The sequence below is a fragment of the Diabrotica undecimpunctata genome, chromosome 10 (genome assembly GCF_040954645.1).
Source record: "Diabrotica undecimpunctata isolate CICGRU chromosome 10, icDiaUnde3, whole genome shotgun sequence".
NCBI lineage: Eukaryota > Metazoa > Arthropoda > Insecta > Coleoptera > Chrysomelidae > Diabrotica > Diabrotica undecimpunctata.
The window spans coordinates 33,572,857-33,591,251 of NC_092812.1; the positions used below are offsets into that span (position 1 = coordinate 33,572,857).

The following is an 18,395-nucleotide window of genomic DNA, read 5'->3' on the forward strand; positions in this document are numbered from 1 at the left end:
ATTTGAAGGAAATATTATTCCTCAATATATTACGTTAGATTTGGTAAGGTTTCAAGTTGAACAATACATATACCCTGTGGTACAGTGTTTAAATTGTTTTAAATTTGGTCATACTCTCAGACAGTGTAAGTCCACTTTCAGCTTATGCAAAAATTGTGGCAAAGAACACGAAGACAACTCCCGTTGTAGTAACTCACAATATTGTCTTCACTGTAAAACAAACGATCATACGACTCTAACGAAACAATGCCCAGCTTATCAACATCAATATAATATTAAAAAAATAATGGCGATTGAAAATACTACATTTAAAGAAGCTGAGTTTTTAGCAAAAAATCCATCCTATGCCAAAATCACGACACATAATAAATTTGAATTGCTTAGTAACTTAAATAACTTTCCCCAACTCCCGACTGCGGCAAATGACCGTACAGTAAACAATTCATTCGTTCCTAAACCTAAACAAACTTCTAATCCTCTTAAACGAAAAGCCATATCCCCGACTCAATGTAAAACTGCCTTACAATTTCCTTCAACTTCTAAAACAAAATCAGTGTCACATCCTATAATTCCTAACCCATATCGTAATGAGTTTATAGCATATAAAGAAAAAATACAATTACAAATTCTACAAGAAATTCCATTTGCTTTAGAAAGAATAATTAAACAAATTGACCCCAAACTAGTCTCAGTTGAATTCCAAAAAGTCACTCAAAATGAAATCAGAAATATACTTTCTTGTTTATCAGACAACGATAGTGATGAGGAATCATAGAACACTTAATATTCTTCAGTGGAACTGCCAATCTATTATAAAACAAAAGACTAATTTGCTTAATTTTCTAGAAAGTCATACAATTGATGTCATTCTTCTGAACGAAACTTGGTTGTCACAAAATAAAAATTTATATAATAAAGGTTTTAATAATGTTAGAGTTGATCGACGTGATGGCTATGGAGGCGTTGCTGTTTTAGTTGCAAACAACATTTCCTTTTCAGATATAAAATTCAAAACAAATTATAATCCAAATATAGAGGTTTGCGGTGTTTTTCTAGAACAAGTTAAATTATCAATAGTATGTGTTTACAAACCTCCTAAAATATATGTCTCATCCAAAGATTGGGAAAATTTATTTGGACAAATTAAAGGCAGAGTTTTAATTGGGGGCGACTTTAATAGTCATCACTGTAGGTGGGGTTCCATACAGGATAGTGCACAAGGTAATATTTTAGCTGACGCTTTAGACAATACTAATCTAATTTTACTCAATGACGGAAGACCAACCAAAATATCCAGACCAAACGAACGTCCTTCAATGATAGACTTAACATTAGTATCTCCTCATTTAACAGGCTTTACTACCTGGAATCCTCTAAATGACTCACTAGGTACAATCCACATCCCTATCCAAATCACCCTAGATTTGAAATATTCCCCAAGAACAATCCATACCTCCACAAAATGGAAAGAGTCTTCAGCGAACTGGTCTATATTTGAAAATTACTTAGAAAAATGCCTTCTAGACACTCGTTCTATAGATGTTACATCTTTGGAAATGTTTAATAACTTAATAAAAACAATTAGCGAAGCTGCAGACTCTGCTATGATTACTCAAAAATCATTTCAACCAAAATCCGGTCTTCCCGTATGGTGGGACGACGAATGTAAAAATTTAATATCGTGTCGAAAAAAAGCTTTTCGAGAGTATAATATTGTCTCAAATCTTGAAAATTATCTAAAATTTAAACACATCCAAGCCAAATGCAAAGTTGCTTTTATGAAAAAACAAAAAACATCTTGGATCAACTTTGTAAATACTATCAATAAAAATACACCGCTCAACAAAATATGGAAATTTGTTAATAAAATGGCTAACAAAAATTATCATTCAAAGACACAACCAATTTCAACAGAGCTAATAGAAGAGTTACTTGACAAGTTCGCTCCACCATACGTTCAAGACCAATTAAAACACGTATCAATATGCAATTCCAGTAAATTTAAATTACTAGAAAATCCAATAAACATCCAAGAACTGGATGCAGCTATTAAAATATCAAAATCTACTGCGCCCGGGAAAGATTATATTACTTATTCCATAATTAACCACCTTCCCGATAAGGCAAAAAATCATTTATTAAAAATATTTAATGATTGGCTTTTGAAAGGAAATTACATTGACAAAATGAAAGAAACAATTATATGTCTTTTTATCAAACCCAACAAAGACAAAACTCTCTCATCGTCTTATCGACCCATTTCTCTATTGTCTTGTATAACAAAAACTTTCGAAAGAATTATCAAAAATCGTCTTAACTGGACAGTCGAACACTATAATCTTTTGCCAAGCACTCAATACGGATTTCGATCTGGTCTGGGAACACTAGATGCAATAAGTCACTTAACAACAGATATCCAACTAAATTTTTCAAAAAATAAATATTTAGCATGTTTCTTTCTAGACCTTAAAGGCGCTTACGACTGTGTTAATTTAACAGTAATGCATTCAAAGTTATGCAAACTGGGGTTTTCCACAAATTTATCCGCTAATATAGTTAATCTTTTTAGCAACCGGACTTTATATATCAGAGACCATAGTAATCAGTTATATGGTCCACGAATAACTCATACAGGATTACCACAGGGGTCTGTATTAAGCCCAATTCTCTTCAACATATTTTCGGCAAGTATACACGACATTTTTGTTGATTCCATAAAATGTATACAGTACGCCGATGATATATGTATTTACTCCGTCCGTGATTCATATGACGATTGTGTGGAGGTCCTGGAACACATCATGAAACTAGTAGATAATTGGACTAAAGACCACGAACTTACTATATCCCCAGAAAAATCTGCCATTATGATATTTACAAGACATAAGTTACGTACGCCTGATAGTCTACACCTGTCAGGATATGATATACCCGTTGTCACTGAGTATAAATATCTTGGTATAATCCTAGACCCCAAATTACTATGGTCTAAACATGTCCAATATGTAAAAAAAAGATGTGAGAAAGGCATTAATCTTCTTAAATGTGTCACTTGCAGGAAATGGGGTGCTGATCCCAAAGTTGCATTGATGTTTTACAGGACCTACGTGCGATCAATTTTGGATTACGGATGTGTGTTATACGGATCAGCAAGCAAAACACATTTACTAAAAATAGATCGTATTCAGTTTAAAAGTTTGAGATTAACTTTGGGTGCTATGAAATCAACACCATGCCCCCTGTTACTTGCTGAAAGTAATGAAATGCCATTAGAATATCGTAGAAATTTATTAGCAACAAAATATGTATTAAAATTAAGGGCTAGAACAAGTGGCCTACTAAGTATGCTGTATGAATTATCCATTCAAAATCTAGTAAACAATTATTGGAGAATAAAAAATTCACCACCATTAGCAGATGCCTTTCTGGAAACCAATGATTTACCGGTTACACTTTCAACAAATTATATTAAACCATCTTATAAATTAGAATTTAATACAATCCTCAAAAAATTAAATATTATATTTCCGAAATATTCAGATTCACATCAAATAAATAACAAGCTGTTGAACTCTATATTGAGTGAATATACTAATAAAACTATAATTTACACAGATGGCTCTAAACTGAACGATGGGAAAGTAGGGTCTGCAGTGTATATTCCTTCCAAAAACAAATCACTTAAAATAAAGCTTCCTCCACATTGCTCTATTTACACTGCAGAAGCGGTAGCTATTAGGAAAGCTCTGGATTGGCTAGAGCACGCAAATTTGCAAGATGCTGTGATCATCTCAGACTCTAAGTCAATTCTTAGTGGACTTAATAATACTGAGTTAAACCATAAAACATGTGAGCTGATATGTGACATTAAACAAAAAATGAGAAACAAAGATATAACATTTATTTGGGCAAAAAGTCACTCCGGGATAAAAGGTAATGAAATAGTAGACGAGCTCGCTAAGGATTCTACTCATTCAGGTATACAAGAACATATTTACACAGTATCAGACCTAATCAATTTTTATACTAAAAAAATAAATTTTAACTGGCAAGACAGATGGAAAATATTGGCGAATACTTCAAATAATCATTATTACAAGATCCATCCTACGTTACCATCCCTAACAGAATTACCACACATATTCCATTATAATATATCTAAACGATCAGCAGCAACTATCACAAGATTAAAAGCTAGTCACGGTGCTGTTCCTGCTCACCTGGCTAGATTAAACGTTATAGAATCAGGAAAGTGTTTATGCGATAATATTTCCCAGTGTGATGTTAATCACATCCTGTTTGGATGTATTAAAAATAAAGCACTCTCATATACGTTTTATGAAAACCTAGTTAAAAGTAATGTGCAACTTCCAGTAAACATAACCCACCTACTGTCATTGAATCAGAAATCTATATACGAACTCATATGTAATCACTTATATGCATCCGGATATATAATATAAATTTAGTACAATCAAGTTTTTAATTGATAAACATAACATAAATCATTTAAAAATCTGTGGCAAAAGGACTAGTTTCCATGCCAAACACACTATCATCATCATCATCATCATCATCAATTTAGCATATTTGTGATGGTAATAAATATTTATATTTTAGAAGACAGTTTGAGGTTATATTTTTTTAAAATATATTCAAAATAATTTTCAATTTTCTTTACTTTTTATAAATATAATTTTTATAGCACTCCTCCATGGCCAGATTAAAAAAAAATAACAAAACACATTCAGCCACGTGTTTGTTGCAAAAAAGAAGCACACTAGAATCCACTAGTACAAATTGCTTATTAAAATACAGGTATAGATGTCGTAACGAAATATTTTGCCTACCACATAGGGTATTACTATGGGGGTTGCAAATTGGGGACAGAAGTTACTGGGGGTGGAGATAGGGCAAGCAAAACAAATCGAAACTTGTGCGAACGGCGCTCAGGGTGTATTTGGAAAGCTGGAGTCGAGGATAAGTGAATGAAACAATGGGATTGGATTGGGGCAACTACAAAAAAATGAAACAAAAGGATACTTACATGAATCTGTTGGACAAATCGGCAAACAAAACACAAGAGTTCCCTCTAGCTATTTGAAATAAGGACGCCGCTTCGAGGAAACCTGCTGGATGAAAGAAAAGGATCTTCCGTCCTGAAAAACACAAAGGAGAGGTTATTAGACTTTTCTAAAATAAATAGACAAAATGGTTTAGAGAAATAAATTAAACATTTATTGTTGTCTCACCATAAATATAAATGGCACAAAAATACTATATTGATAGTTACAAAAGTTTATACCAAAATAACAAAGAAGAAAAACTTACTATGTCTTATTTCTCATATATTAATAGTTAAAAAAAAATAAATTCAATAACAAAGAAGTACACTTACTATGTCATATCCCTTTACAAACTCTTGAAGTTGGAGATACTACAATACTTACAATTGTTAATGGGTGACAATTTGTAGCAGAAATAAATTATTACAAATAAAAAAATATCTTTTTAAGTGAAACTATGCATAGATGTTAACCTTTTTCTAAAAACAAAACAAGCTAATGTCTAAAAATAAAACTAGCCGTCAGATGTCAATACTTAAATTTTAAAACTGAGAATAACTATGACAGCTATAGCCACGCCCTAACACATATAATTTTAATTATTACAATTTCTTTAAATTATGAAAGCGATTATTAGGAAAAAAAGTCTATCTTTACTTTAAAAGTTTAAAACAAAAAAAGTTACCTTGATTTCACTAAAACGCACTGTTACTTTAAATTTCTGGGGGTAGGAGCTGGATTTATACTATACTCTCTCTGCCACGCAAAAAACTGCATCTCCAAACTGTGAAAAAAGTATCCTGAAACGACTGCTTAGGACATTGAGGTTGAAATTGGGACTAGACGCAAACCTTGGACTCGGTTTCTTAAAAACTTAACAATGGAACATGTTGTAATCCTTCAACGTTGTTGCAGGCGACACAAATCTCTTAGATACTTAGAAACATAGAAATAGTGATTACTCTTCCAAAACTGACACTTTACGTAGAGTATAATTCACTATTTTCAACAAATTTTGCCTGATTCTTGACCGACTAAATTAAACACTTCTCTCCCCTAGACCAAATATTCAAACCTAAAACTTGAATTCTCTCGACCCTCGATCTGTGTACCGGCTACTACCGTATTCCTTCCCCGCTAACCAGTCTTCGCAACCCAAAATTCTTGTTAAACCGCTTCAAATTATATCGCAAAACGACCTTGAATCAAACAACTTTTAAAATTGTAGAAATACACACGTATTATATGGATTATTTAGCTTCGGAGCCGAATTCTTTCTTGGGGAGTGTGGAATATGTGCACAAATATCCCAAATTTTGTATATAGCCCAAAAAACGTACTAGATAATTTTTGCACTTTCAATATTCGATAGTTTTTTAAGGAATTTTCTGCATGCTACAATGTAAATAGGTAAAAATCTGATTTGTACTTAACTTAAAGAGATACTTAACGGGTTACATAAACTATTCACAAAATAACTAATTGCAATTTTTATAATGAATGCAACGAGGTAACTAAGATTTAAAAAAAACATAAATTTTCGTTGATTAGAACAGGAAATATTGCGACTTTTATAAATTTGAAGTTATGAATTCAGTTATTGAAATAGTAAAATCGAGGATGCAGCTCGCTTTGCTTTTAAACCCTTTATGTTTACTCATTATGCATGGCTCATTTTTAAAGGAATCGTTTTGAAATGATTGTTCTCAAAACTTGAACTTTAAATCTTTGAAATTGTGCTCTTTTAGTTTCTTGATGTTTATAAACAAAAAAAGGATTAACTCGGGTTCAAAAGGGTCGTAGGATATTGTATTTTTTTTAATTCGTGTAAAAATGCCAACATTTCTAATAAAAGAAAATAGCTTCCTATATGTTTATGCTTGAATGATGTATTTAAAATCTTTTGTATTTAAAATCAAATAGCAATATTATTACATTACATATTCGTATCACCAAATTTATCAAAAGCAGTTGTAAGATGTCTGTATCAAAGAGGGTCTTAAGAAAATTCTTACTTAAAGTTAGAAAATAAAAGTTAGGATAATAGTACTGCTAAGTTTTTATTAATTTAATTTATTGTTTTTTTATTTACTATTAAAGGTTCTATTTATAACACTCACAAATTTATTAAAGTCTTTATTACTAATTTACCTTACACTAATGATTATATAATTTATTATAATACGTGCGTTACAATTTAAAACGCGGCGCGATCTTCAAAAACTAACTCTTCTTCTAAATAAAATGTCCCATTTATATATATATATAAAATGCCGTTATCTAAAAGGATCTGGCGATGAATCGATGACCTTCCACCCATTAGACGACAAGGTGACTCATGGACTGGTCTTTCGGCGAAGGGACGAGAAATTTCTGCCTGCAGATAAACAGGTCTTTCAACTGAGCGCCGAAATGACTAGAATAAAAAAGAATTAGTCATAATATATTTACAGTTTTATACGCCATAATATTTATTATCGTAACAGCACAATCAAAATTGCAACATTTTTTAATTGATCCCTGAAATTGGGTGTTATTAATTTTGTTTCTTAAAATCATCTTATTTGCTTTTATATATATTTATTAATATTTTTGTAAAAGAATTTCGTAATCAACATTTTTGTATTTGGACAAAAATGTATGATAAATAATATTGTTGCAGGCTCTAGATACCAATCTAATTTAAATGAAATTGACAAATCAGAACAGAAGGCCAATACGGATTCGGACACCAAGGGACATTTCTATGACACTTCTTCTGAAAATATGGGAGATCATCTTAACGGTAAGTTTATAACGAAATATTTTGCCTACCACATGGGGTATTATAAGGGGTAGAAAATTGGGGATAGAAATTACTGGGGGCGAAGATAGGGCAGGCAAAATAAACGCTACTTGTGCGAACGGCACTCAGGGTTTGTTAGGAGAGCTGGGGTCGTGGATAAGTAAATGACAAGGGGGTTGGATTGGAGCAACTACAGAAAAATGAAACAAAGGGTCATGAATCTCTTGGGACAAACAGAACAAAAAGAAACAGGGAACACCTCTAGTAATTTAAAAAGGACGCCACTTCGAGGTACCTAATTACAACTATTACAACAGCTAGTTGTAACTATCGAAATAATTATTAAAAATGAAAAACATATCTTTTCAAATGAAACAAAAAAAAGGGTTCGAGAGGGAAATAAACAAAATGGTTAGAAAAAAAATTAACATTTATTGTGTCTTACCACAAACAGTTATAAAAATAAGACAATACAACGATACTATATGAATAGTTACGAAGTACAAAAATACAAAAAAAACTTACATGTGTCCTATCCGTTTACAATGGGGAATTGCTACAAAAACTTTCAAAATTGTACTGCATGAAGGTTAACCTTTTTAACAACAAAACAAATGAACATCAAAAATAATAAAACGAGCTGTCATGAGTTAACATTAAATTTAAAAAAAAAACTGAACAAATAAATTGACAGCTAAAGTCAAACCCTAAAATTTTACAATTTATTAATTATTCCAAATCCTTTTTTATAGTAGTAAATTATGAAAGCAATTATTACTTTAAGAAAAAAATGTTTGTCTTTACTTTAAAATTTGACACAAAAAAAAGTAACCTGGATTTCACAAAAACACTTTGAATTTTCTGGAACTATTACGGGAACAAAAAACTACATCTCACACTGCGATAGTACTGACTATTCGTGGTTGAAGTCGGCACTGAACACAAAACGTATTACTCTGCTTCTTAAAAAACAGGAACAGGTAGAATTAGACTGCTTACACATTAATTTGCTACGATTAACTGCTACTAAAATTGTTTTCCATAACGTAAGACGAAGATTTCCCTGAAAAGGGACAAAAACAGAAAACTTTACAAATTCGACGTGAATTTGGACATAACGCTGAAACCCATCACTCTTGACCGCGGCTCCAGCGAGAGTGATAATAATCTTTTAAATTCATTCGCTTAGCTTAGCATAAACAAAACATATAAACTGGAATATTTATTTGAAACGCAGAATATTTAGCGGTTTCGATCAAAGAAAAATATCAAAGAATTTGCATCCGTGATATAAACAACTCTAAAAATGGTTTATTTTACTCGGCGACGCTACGATGAATTGGAAGAATTCTGTGTTTTAATACGTACGAAAGTAAAGAGAAATACACTAAGATTATTGTTTGATACCTTAAATATATACGATGGGATTTCAATATAATACATATACGAGGAGGTTTCAAAATACAAATCAAAATACAAATCCAAATTTAATTCAAAATACAAATTTCCTTCAAGGAAAATGCAAATGTTACAAGTTCTTTTAAATATATATGCACAATTTCATTATTTATACCTACGCACTAGTTGAAGTGACTTATATTAGAGGTATATATGAAAGAACATTAATTTTAATTAATAAAAATTAATATAAAAGAATATTAATAAGATGTAACATTTGCTTTTAATAAATTCCACAGTTTGTTGCAAAATAAGATGAAAACAAAACTTTATTTTTACACCCCGTATATGAGTAAAACGTTGACATTTCTTAAACAACATTTTGTACAGTAATTCCTTAAAAATAGACCTATGATGTAAAAAAATATCGAAATCCAATCAACAATTTAGACAAAAAAAATAGCTTCAAACTGTATAGTAGTAGAGTAGTATATATGACGCCCTATATATAAATAAACTTCGAGAACTGAACAGTTCGTCATACCTTCCTTGTATAAATTGGTATTAATAGACTGTTATTGACTGAAGTTGTTTCTGTATTCCCTAAATCTTCAGACAGTCGGGCAGGCACAAAAGCGCCACCTATTTTGATGGCCTTAAATGAAAACAATTTATTACTATCGCTTTCTCTCTAGAGCACGGCGCCAATACAAACAAAAATCAAAGGACTACTTACAGAATCCATGGAATACTTATATAAAAAAAATATCAGAGAAGATCACTGGGAATGAAATATTAGAAAACGATAACATCAAGGAAAGCTGGGAAAAACTTAAAAATAACATAATTAAAGCAGCAAAATAATTACTTGGAGAAAGGAAAGTAACGAACACTGAGATATCAAAAAAGAAAGCTCCATGGTATAGAGAGGAAGTGAAGACAAAATGTGAAGAAAAGAAGAAAGTCTTTTTACAATACAGAACACAACAAACACAACAGGCATACAACCACTATAAACGAAACAGAAATGGAACGAATACGTTAGTTAGACAAATAGAAAGGGAATACTGACAGAACTTCTCAACACATATGGAACGAATTTCGTACGTAGAAAACACGATTTCTACGGAACGTTAAAAGAAATAAGGAGAATGATCAGAGGACAAAGAAAAGAGCTGAACGAATTAATAAAAATGAAACACATTCAGAAGGAAACATTGATAGACTACTTTTGATCCCTATTTACTAAAGTTAACTATAATGAACCACCAACACCAAAAGGTGACGACGAACGAAGAAATAAATATTGAGGAGGACGAGGTAAACGAAGAATTAAGGGAATTAAATATTAAGGATACATGAATAAATGGCGAAAGGTGAACAATTCGTCAAACTTTCCATGTCGTCAAACTTTCCGTGTATGAATTGGTATCGATAGACTATTATAATGTTATTTCTGAATTCCCTACGTCTTCAGACATTGCAAAGCGTTTGTGCCCTCCAATTAAAGAACTGGCAGGACCCTGGTCTACCTGGACTTTCGGCTATACGACCGTTAACGAATCCACTGCCCCTACGAGTCCAACACCAAAATGAAGGTGCCACGCCACGTATACCAGAAACGTTTCGTGGGGCTGCACCTTCCCCGTAGTACCTGTGTTGCGATTACCGCACCTACCCGTTATCCCACCCACGGACGGATAGGCGAAGCAGGCAGAGGAATTTCCACCTCGCACGTAGACAGGTCGTCGCCGAGGATCTCTCCTCTACCACTCTTAAATCTCCTGGCGGGTACGTGCCGGGACACCAACAACACGCTTGACATAAGGCCAAGAGAGGTGTGTATGGGCCCAGCTCGTTCAACCTCACCTGGTTCTCTTGGAATGAGAGTAGAGTGGTCCCACGAGAGTGTTGTCTCGGATGCTAGGAGTGTAGACCGGTGACCGTGACGTCTAAGCGTTCGTGTGCTTTTCTACAAACCCGACACCTCAAGCGACGGCTCTCCACCTCTCAATTCCTACCCATTAGTCGCCTCTTACGACAGGCAGGGCCTTCTGACCTCGGCCGTATTCTTATCTTCGCGAGCCGAACAGAGTGGTACGTCTTCAGACAGTCGGGCAGACACAAACTCCCACACGGAAAGCTAGCGAATTGTCCTGTTATTTCCCACTTCTCGATTGGTAAGCCGCAAAAAGCGCCACCTATTTTGATGGTCTTAAACTGATATGATCACCTTATTCGAGACTTACTACGAAAATTGAGAACTTTGAGGAACCTCAACTCATTATCAAAAATTTACAGGCGAGAAATACTAAATCTGTTTGTTGTTTTGAAATGTTGATTCTTTGATGCCCTATATAAGCCCCTTTGTACATTTTTATTATAAGATAGCACAATTTTTTGTTAAAAAGCAATGTAATTATATGTCAGTGATAGTTATTTTTTTATTTTTCAGTTTGCTTGGTTACTGTTTTATCATCTTTCGTCTTTCCAATCTTGATGTTAAGGGCAACGAGGTGAATAGCATACCACCAAAATTTCAGTTATTAGACTAAGTGAGTTTACGTAAGAATGAACGCTTTAAAATGGAATTATAAGTGTAAAATGTACATTGGGTAGTTACTATTTAATCAAAGACTGAAAATTGGTTAGCTTAACGTATCACTGAATAACATAGTATAACCGTATATTGCTTTTGTTAGACTTTGATAGATAATAGTTTAATTTTAGTAGATACAATTAACCTTCTACCCAAAAAATATAACTCAATAATAAATACCAAAAAATAATAAATTTCTAACACGTTCATTGCCTCACAAGTTTTTCAATTGGTCTCAGATTGCGCGGAGTTTTTTTATAATTATTTTCACAATGCTGTATACATTTTTAAGTGAACGCAGTGACTTCATGTATCTATTTACTAACATATTTTTGCATTAAATTCATTCTCTTCTAACACTACTTATTACGTTGTTGCATATATCTTCCAAAAGAGTCTTCGTTCTTTTAATTTATATATTCTAAACATCGTGTTTCTTATTGATTCAGATTATTAACAAACATAATAACATGTTAAAATTATTTCCGGATAAACAAGATTGAGCATCGCAAATGAAACTCATAGTGTCCAAATGAATGAAAAATGAACATTATTTTATTTAGCGTATGGCTTATATCATCATCATTATCATAAGTGGCTTGACAATCCGTTGTAGATCTTGGCCTGCTCACAAAGATGTCGCCACTCCTGTCGTTTCCTGGCAACTTTCCTCCATCTTCAGACCCTTAGAATCTGTAGGTCTTCTTCCACATCATCAATCCATCTCCTTCGTGGTCGTCCTCTACTTCTTGCGCCCTCTGGATTTAAAAATGTTAATCTCTTAAACATATATTTGGTTTTTTCCTCGTTTATCACTAAATTGAAGTCCTAATTCACTTGCCGCATCCGCAAGCCTTGTAAAACACCACCATGTCTCTCATATTTCGAATGGAATGCGAGAATTTGCGTCGATCTATAAAAAATATTGCCTTTTCCAAGGCAATATTAAAGAGGAGACATGCCAGCGCGTCCCCCTGTCTTAGACCATTATTAATGTCAAAGAGCGTAGAGTTTTCTCCTTCAATTCTAACGCATTTGCATTGCATTGTTAGTTGGGTCAAGTTAACTAACTTAGGTGGGATCCCAAAGTCTATTATTGCATTATATAATGCAGTTCTTTTTACACTGTCATAGGCTGCTTTGAAGTCGACGAAGAGATGGTGTGTATCTATGTTATATTCTAGTGACTTTTCTAGAATCTGCCTATGTGCTTAAATTTGATTTGTAGTTGACTTTCCAGCAGTGAATCCGAATTGATATTTACCAACAATATCCTTTGTAAAATGTTTAAGTGTTTGAAACAAAACATTGGCGAAGATTTTATACGCAGCTGCTAACAGAGTAATGCCTCTATAGTTCTTACATTCCAGTTGATCACCATTTTTATGCAACGGACATATTGTTCCCCTTAGCCACTCTTCTGGTACCAATTCATTCTGCCATATAAGTACTATTAGTTTATGGATTGCTGCAGAAAGTTGATCACCACATTTTTTATACATTTCCGAACATATTTCATCGATTCCTGGGGCTTTATTGTCTTTGAGTTTTGGGATGGCATTTGATGACACTTCTTCTCTTGTTGGGTCTTCACTGTGTAGTTTACGCTGTAGATTTTGTTTACTGTCTATGTTGTAACCTCCTTCAATATCGTTTATACTTAGATGTTCGCTGAAATGGTGTACCTATCTGTTAAGAACTAACTTTTTCGCATGTAGAATTTCACCATTAGTGTCTTTACAGATTTTTAATCGTGGTTTAAATTCTCGACGGCTATTATTTAAGGATTTGTAGTATTTCCTCGTTTCATTTTTATTGTACAAACTTTGTATCTCATTGACAGTGTTCTGTTCGTATTCCCTCTTCTTACGTCGTTGGATACGTTTTTCCTCTCTTCTAAGACGTCTATACTCTTCTGGTTAATGGTTTTTTGATATGCTACGTTTTTTCTATTTGTGGCAATTTCGCACTCATGATCAACCCAATAATTTCTTTTTTCTGACTTGGTTTTGTTCAATATTTCAATCAATTTCTGTAATACAATAATATTGTATATTTTCCCATAGTTTGTTAATGTCTTCTTCTTCTTCTAAGTTTTCTGTCCTTTCTGTATACATTTGCAATGTTGGGATCTTTTAGTTTATTAATGGTGATTTTTTCTCTCCTTTTCCCGATCTCCTTTTGGATATTCTCTCTTTAAATCGTGCTTCAACTAGTTAGTGATCAATATCTATGTTTGCTCCTCTAAAAGACCTAACATCTAATAAGTTAAAGCAGTGTCTAGCATTGATGATTATATATGATATGTTTGGTTAATCGTTTCATTATCAGGAGATTTCCAAGTTCCCTTATGTATATCTTTATGGGGAAATCGTGTCCCAGCTATTACCATGTTCTTAGAGATCGCAAAGTTTATGATTCTGAGACCGTTATCATTAGAGTGTGCGTGTAGGCTCTCTTTTCCGATGGTGGACGAAAATATATTCTCTCTTCCGACTTTGGCATTAAAGTCTCCTGCTATTATTTTGATGTCATTTTTTGATATAGCTTTGAAATCAATTACACTATGTTTGACCTTTCTGCTAAGAATAAATCCGGTACCAGATTCGTGTCGGGTAGGATGTCCACTGTAGTAAATATTCCAGTCATTTTTTTCCAGGATGCCTGAGCTAGTCCACCTCATTTCCTGTAAAGCAATGATATCTGCTTTGGCTTTATTCATTTCTTGTATTAGCAGAGCCATGGATCCAGGCTGATAAAGGCTTCTTACGTTCCGAGTGCAAATCTCACTTCGTGAGAGTCGCATTTGAGTAGAGAGGCTAATTGGAGTAAACTGGAATCAACTCCATGTTTTCGCATTCTACCCCATTATCCCACGTATGGCTTATATCACTAAATAGATAATTTACATTAATTCATTATACAATCTATTTGACTAATAAACATTATGTCCAATTTTTTTATATACTTTATTGACTCTTCGGTTGCAATTAACTGTTGCAATTAAAAAATACACAAAAATAATAATTTAACTGTACAAACATATTAATTCTAGTCAATTGTAACTAATTTTTTTTCGACTTATATGACAGTTACATAATATCCTCATTAGGATGCGTTATTTGGTGGAGTCTCCATGTATGATTCTAATGTCCAAAAACAGCCACCACCATTTTTTTGAATGGATTCTAGTTTTGTATAAGGATATTTTCTTGTCCAGGCCACCAACATTTTTATTATATTGACCATTATATTGTTTGCTTCTCATTTCGTGAGAATGTTTTGGTATTGGTTGGCGGTAATACATCGCTATAGTTTGATGCTATTGTTACCGTCTTGTTGTCCTTCCATCGTACCATAAAACCTTCGTTGTTCTCATCAAATTGTTTTTCAAAATATCCTCTTTCTTTTACTTAATATACTGGAAAAATAAGATAAAAAACAGGAAAGAATGAAAAGCTGTCATTCATTTAGTTATCAGCTAACTAGGTCTGAAAAGTTTATTTTATTATATTGTATATATTGTATAGTTACACAGCTTCTTTGCATGTGACTCTTCGACACAATTACTATAACTCTCTCTCTCTCTCTCTCTCTCTCTCTCTCTCTCTCTCTCTCTCTCTCTCTCTCTCTCTCTTTCTCTAAGTCTCTCTGATTATCTGTAAGTTATGTTTGAACAGCGCAAACAGCTTATGTTTTTTGATTTCAGAATCATACTTTTGTTGGAATTCGTAAGTTATAATTTTAGCTTGTTTTTTATTGAAAATTTAAAGAAAATCTATAAAATATAAAATGATTTAAAATTCAGTTACTGCTATGTTGTTCTGTGATAATTGGTATAGGTATTGTATATTGTTGAAAATTATTATCCATACAGTTATTCTGTAATATAACATTTATTTGTATTTGTGCATATGCGTATATATTTCTTCCTAAAGATACACCATTTTGTAAACATATCTATGGGTTTTTGACAAAACATCGTAGGCGACAAACCACACATTTTTCATGAGACTACTTTTTCTTTTACCAAAGTTTTGGCTTATACAATTATAAACTAGTACATAAAAAACATTATAAATTCAGGAAAAAGACTAAAAAAAAAAAGAAAAAACACATTTTTTTATTAAATTATGCAACATACGATATTTTGTCATACTTGTGTAAATTTTTCTTCTCGACAAGCCTTTTTGGGTCTAGTCCTGGTTCCGGATTCTCCAATTTTTTATTTTTAAAGTTGTTACCTTATTTTTTATTTACTCAATGTATCTCAGCTTTGGTATTCCTCTTGTTCTTTTTCCTGGTGCCACTTGTTGGCTTATTTTGATTGGTATTTCGCCTTCTTCCATTCTTTCCACGTGTCCTATCAAACTCAAACGTCCTATTTTTATGAATGTGATGATATTCGAATCCTGGTATATTTTTTATAATTTAAATTTATATCTTCTTCGCCAAATTCCATTTTCTTTTGTGCCTTTTTATATATTTGGCAAGATTTTTCTTTCAAGCGTGGCTAATGATCACTCGCTTTTAGAGTGTCCAGGTTTCTGAACCATATGTGAGTACCGGTCTTATTAAGCTTTTGTATATTTAACATTTTGTTTTTCTTGCGATATTAGCTAACCCTAGTTGCCTAATTAAGCCATGGTAACATTTATTGGCAATGACCATTCGCTTCCTCACTTCCTCTGCAACGTTGTTATCAGACATCACTGAGGATCCTAAGTATGTAAAGTTTTTTTACCCCCTCAATGTTGTATTCTCCTATTTGTAACCATGAGTACAGATGAGTAATACCAAGTGAGTAATACCAACCATTCAATATAATATTTTGGGATATCCCAACACTCCCACTATCACAAAATATTCTTCTTCTTATTGTGCCGTCTTTTTTCGAAGGTTGGCGATCCAAATGGCAATTGTAGCTTTGGAAACTGCTGCACGAAATATTTCTGTGGATGAGCGGTCAAATCATCTCCTCAGGTCTTTCAGCCACGAGTTCTGGAATCTTCCAACTGATCTTTTGCCCTAAACTTTTTTCTCCAATACGATTTGGAGTAATTCATATCTTTCACCTCTCAACACATAACCCAAAATACTATCAGTTAAAAATAAGTAAAATGCCAATTTAATTTCACTATACCTAACTGATCTAAAAGTTTATAATGTTTTATAGAGTTCAGACCTTTAGTTAAAATATCAGCGGCTATATCAGTTGTCTGCAAATACTCAATTTTCACTAAATTCTCAGGCAATGACTTCTGTAATAAAAAGATATCACACATCGATATGTTTGGATCTCTTGTGAAAATTATGGTTTACCGACAACTTTTGCGCACTCTGATTATCATTGAACAGTGTTATACAATAAAAATTCCCTGTCAACTCTGCAATCAAATTTCTTAAATATATGGCTTCTATTGAAGCTTCTGTAATTCCCATATATTTTCAGATTCGGCACTCGATAGAGAAACATTTTTTTGTTTTCTACTCTCGCAAGCTATAGCTAAACCAGAAAGCATATAACAAAACCCTCCAAATTTGTCTCCAAATAGTGCCTTGTAAATATTTAAGTACCTTTTTTGCTTGGTTCCAATGGCTCTTATTATGATAATTATTAAATTGACTTAAGTAACTGACTGTATATATTATATCTGGTCTACTCAAAACGGCAAGGACATTAGACTACCTATCAATTGCTGGTAGTGAATATCTTTATACGCTTCATGAATTTTATCCAAATTTACCTTTGTCTCTGTAGGTGTAACCGCAGCTTTGCAATGTGATATGCTAAATCTGTTTAAAATTTGATCTACATATTGCTTTTGATCTAAAGTTATCATAATATTCTTTTGTTTGTCAATAGTTACCCTCATACCAAAACACTGTTTAACTTGTCCTAAATCTTTAATCTTGAACCTTGAACCTAATTCAATTTTTAATCCAAGTGTTTCAGTTTTATCTTTAGAAAAAATAACGAAATTATCTACATAAACTGTAACAATTGTTAAAAGTTACTTCTGATCTTTTATAACCTAGTTGCCTAAGAAGACTATCAACTCTTCTAGTCCACCCAGGCTCTAGATGACTGTTTTAACCTGAAATGAGACCTATAACTAGACTTCGGCAAATATGCAAATAAAAATGTAGAAAATATGCGCATAAATATGCACGTGTTTACCCGAAAATATGCAAATATTTTACAAAATATGCATACAAATAAATAAAAAAATCGTAAAATAGTAACAATTTTATTTAAAAAAAAAAAGTGTACATAACTAAATATTTCCTACTATTCATTAAGATTTACATTTATTTTAAGTAACTACATCATTTTTAAGTATGAATAAACTTATTTAGAATTATGGTAACAATAAATGACCAAGTGGTGTTCAAAATTTTCTAACAAAAACTTGTGGCTTCTGTCTGAGTACATATATTTATATATGGAAAAACTTCGTTCAACATCAACTGATGTAACGGGAGCATTTTTCAAACTAACCAAAACATTTGGTTCTAAATTAATTGTTTCCGAAATATTTCCAGC

General features: G+C 32.7%; 1 protein-coding gene across 2 annotated transcripts in view; it reads left to right on the forward strand.

The window, feature by feature from the left end:
• LOC140452141 (lachesin-like) overlaps positions 1–15,685 on the forward strand; it is a 374,675-nt gene extending 358,990 nt beyond the window's left edge. For both annotated transcript variants that reach the window (XM_072546233.1, XM_072546234.1), the window contains 2 exons: positions 7,729–7,851; positions 11,705–15,685. In XM_072546233.1, the coding sequence (XP_072402334.1) occupies positions 7,729–7,851; positions 11,705–11,769 (188 nt within the window). In that variant the 3' untranslated portion in view covers positions 11,770–15,685. The remainder of the gene's footprint in view (positions 1–7,728; positions 7,852–11,704) is intronic.
• Positions 15,686–18,395: the final 2,710 nt, after the last annotated feature.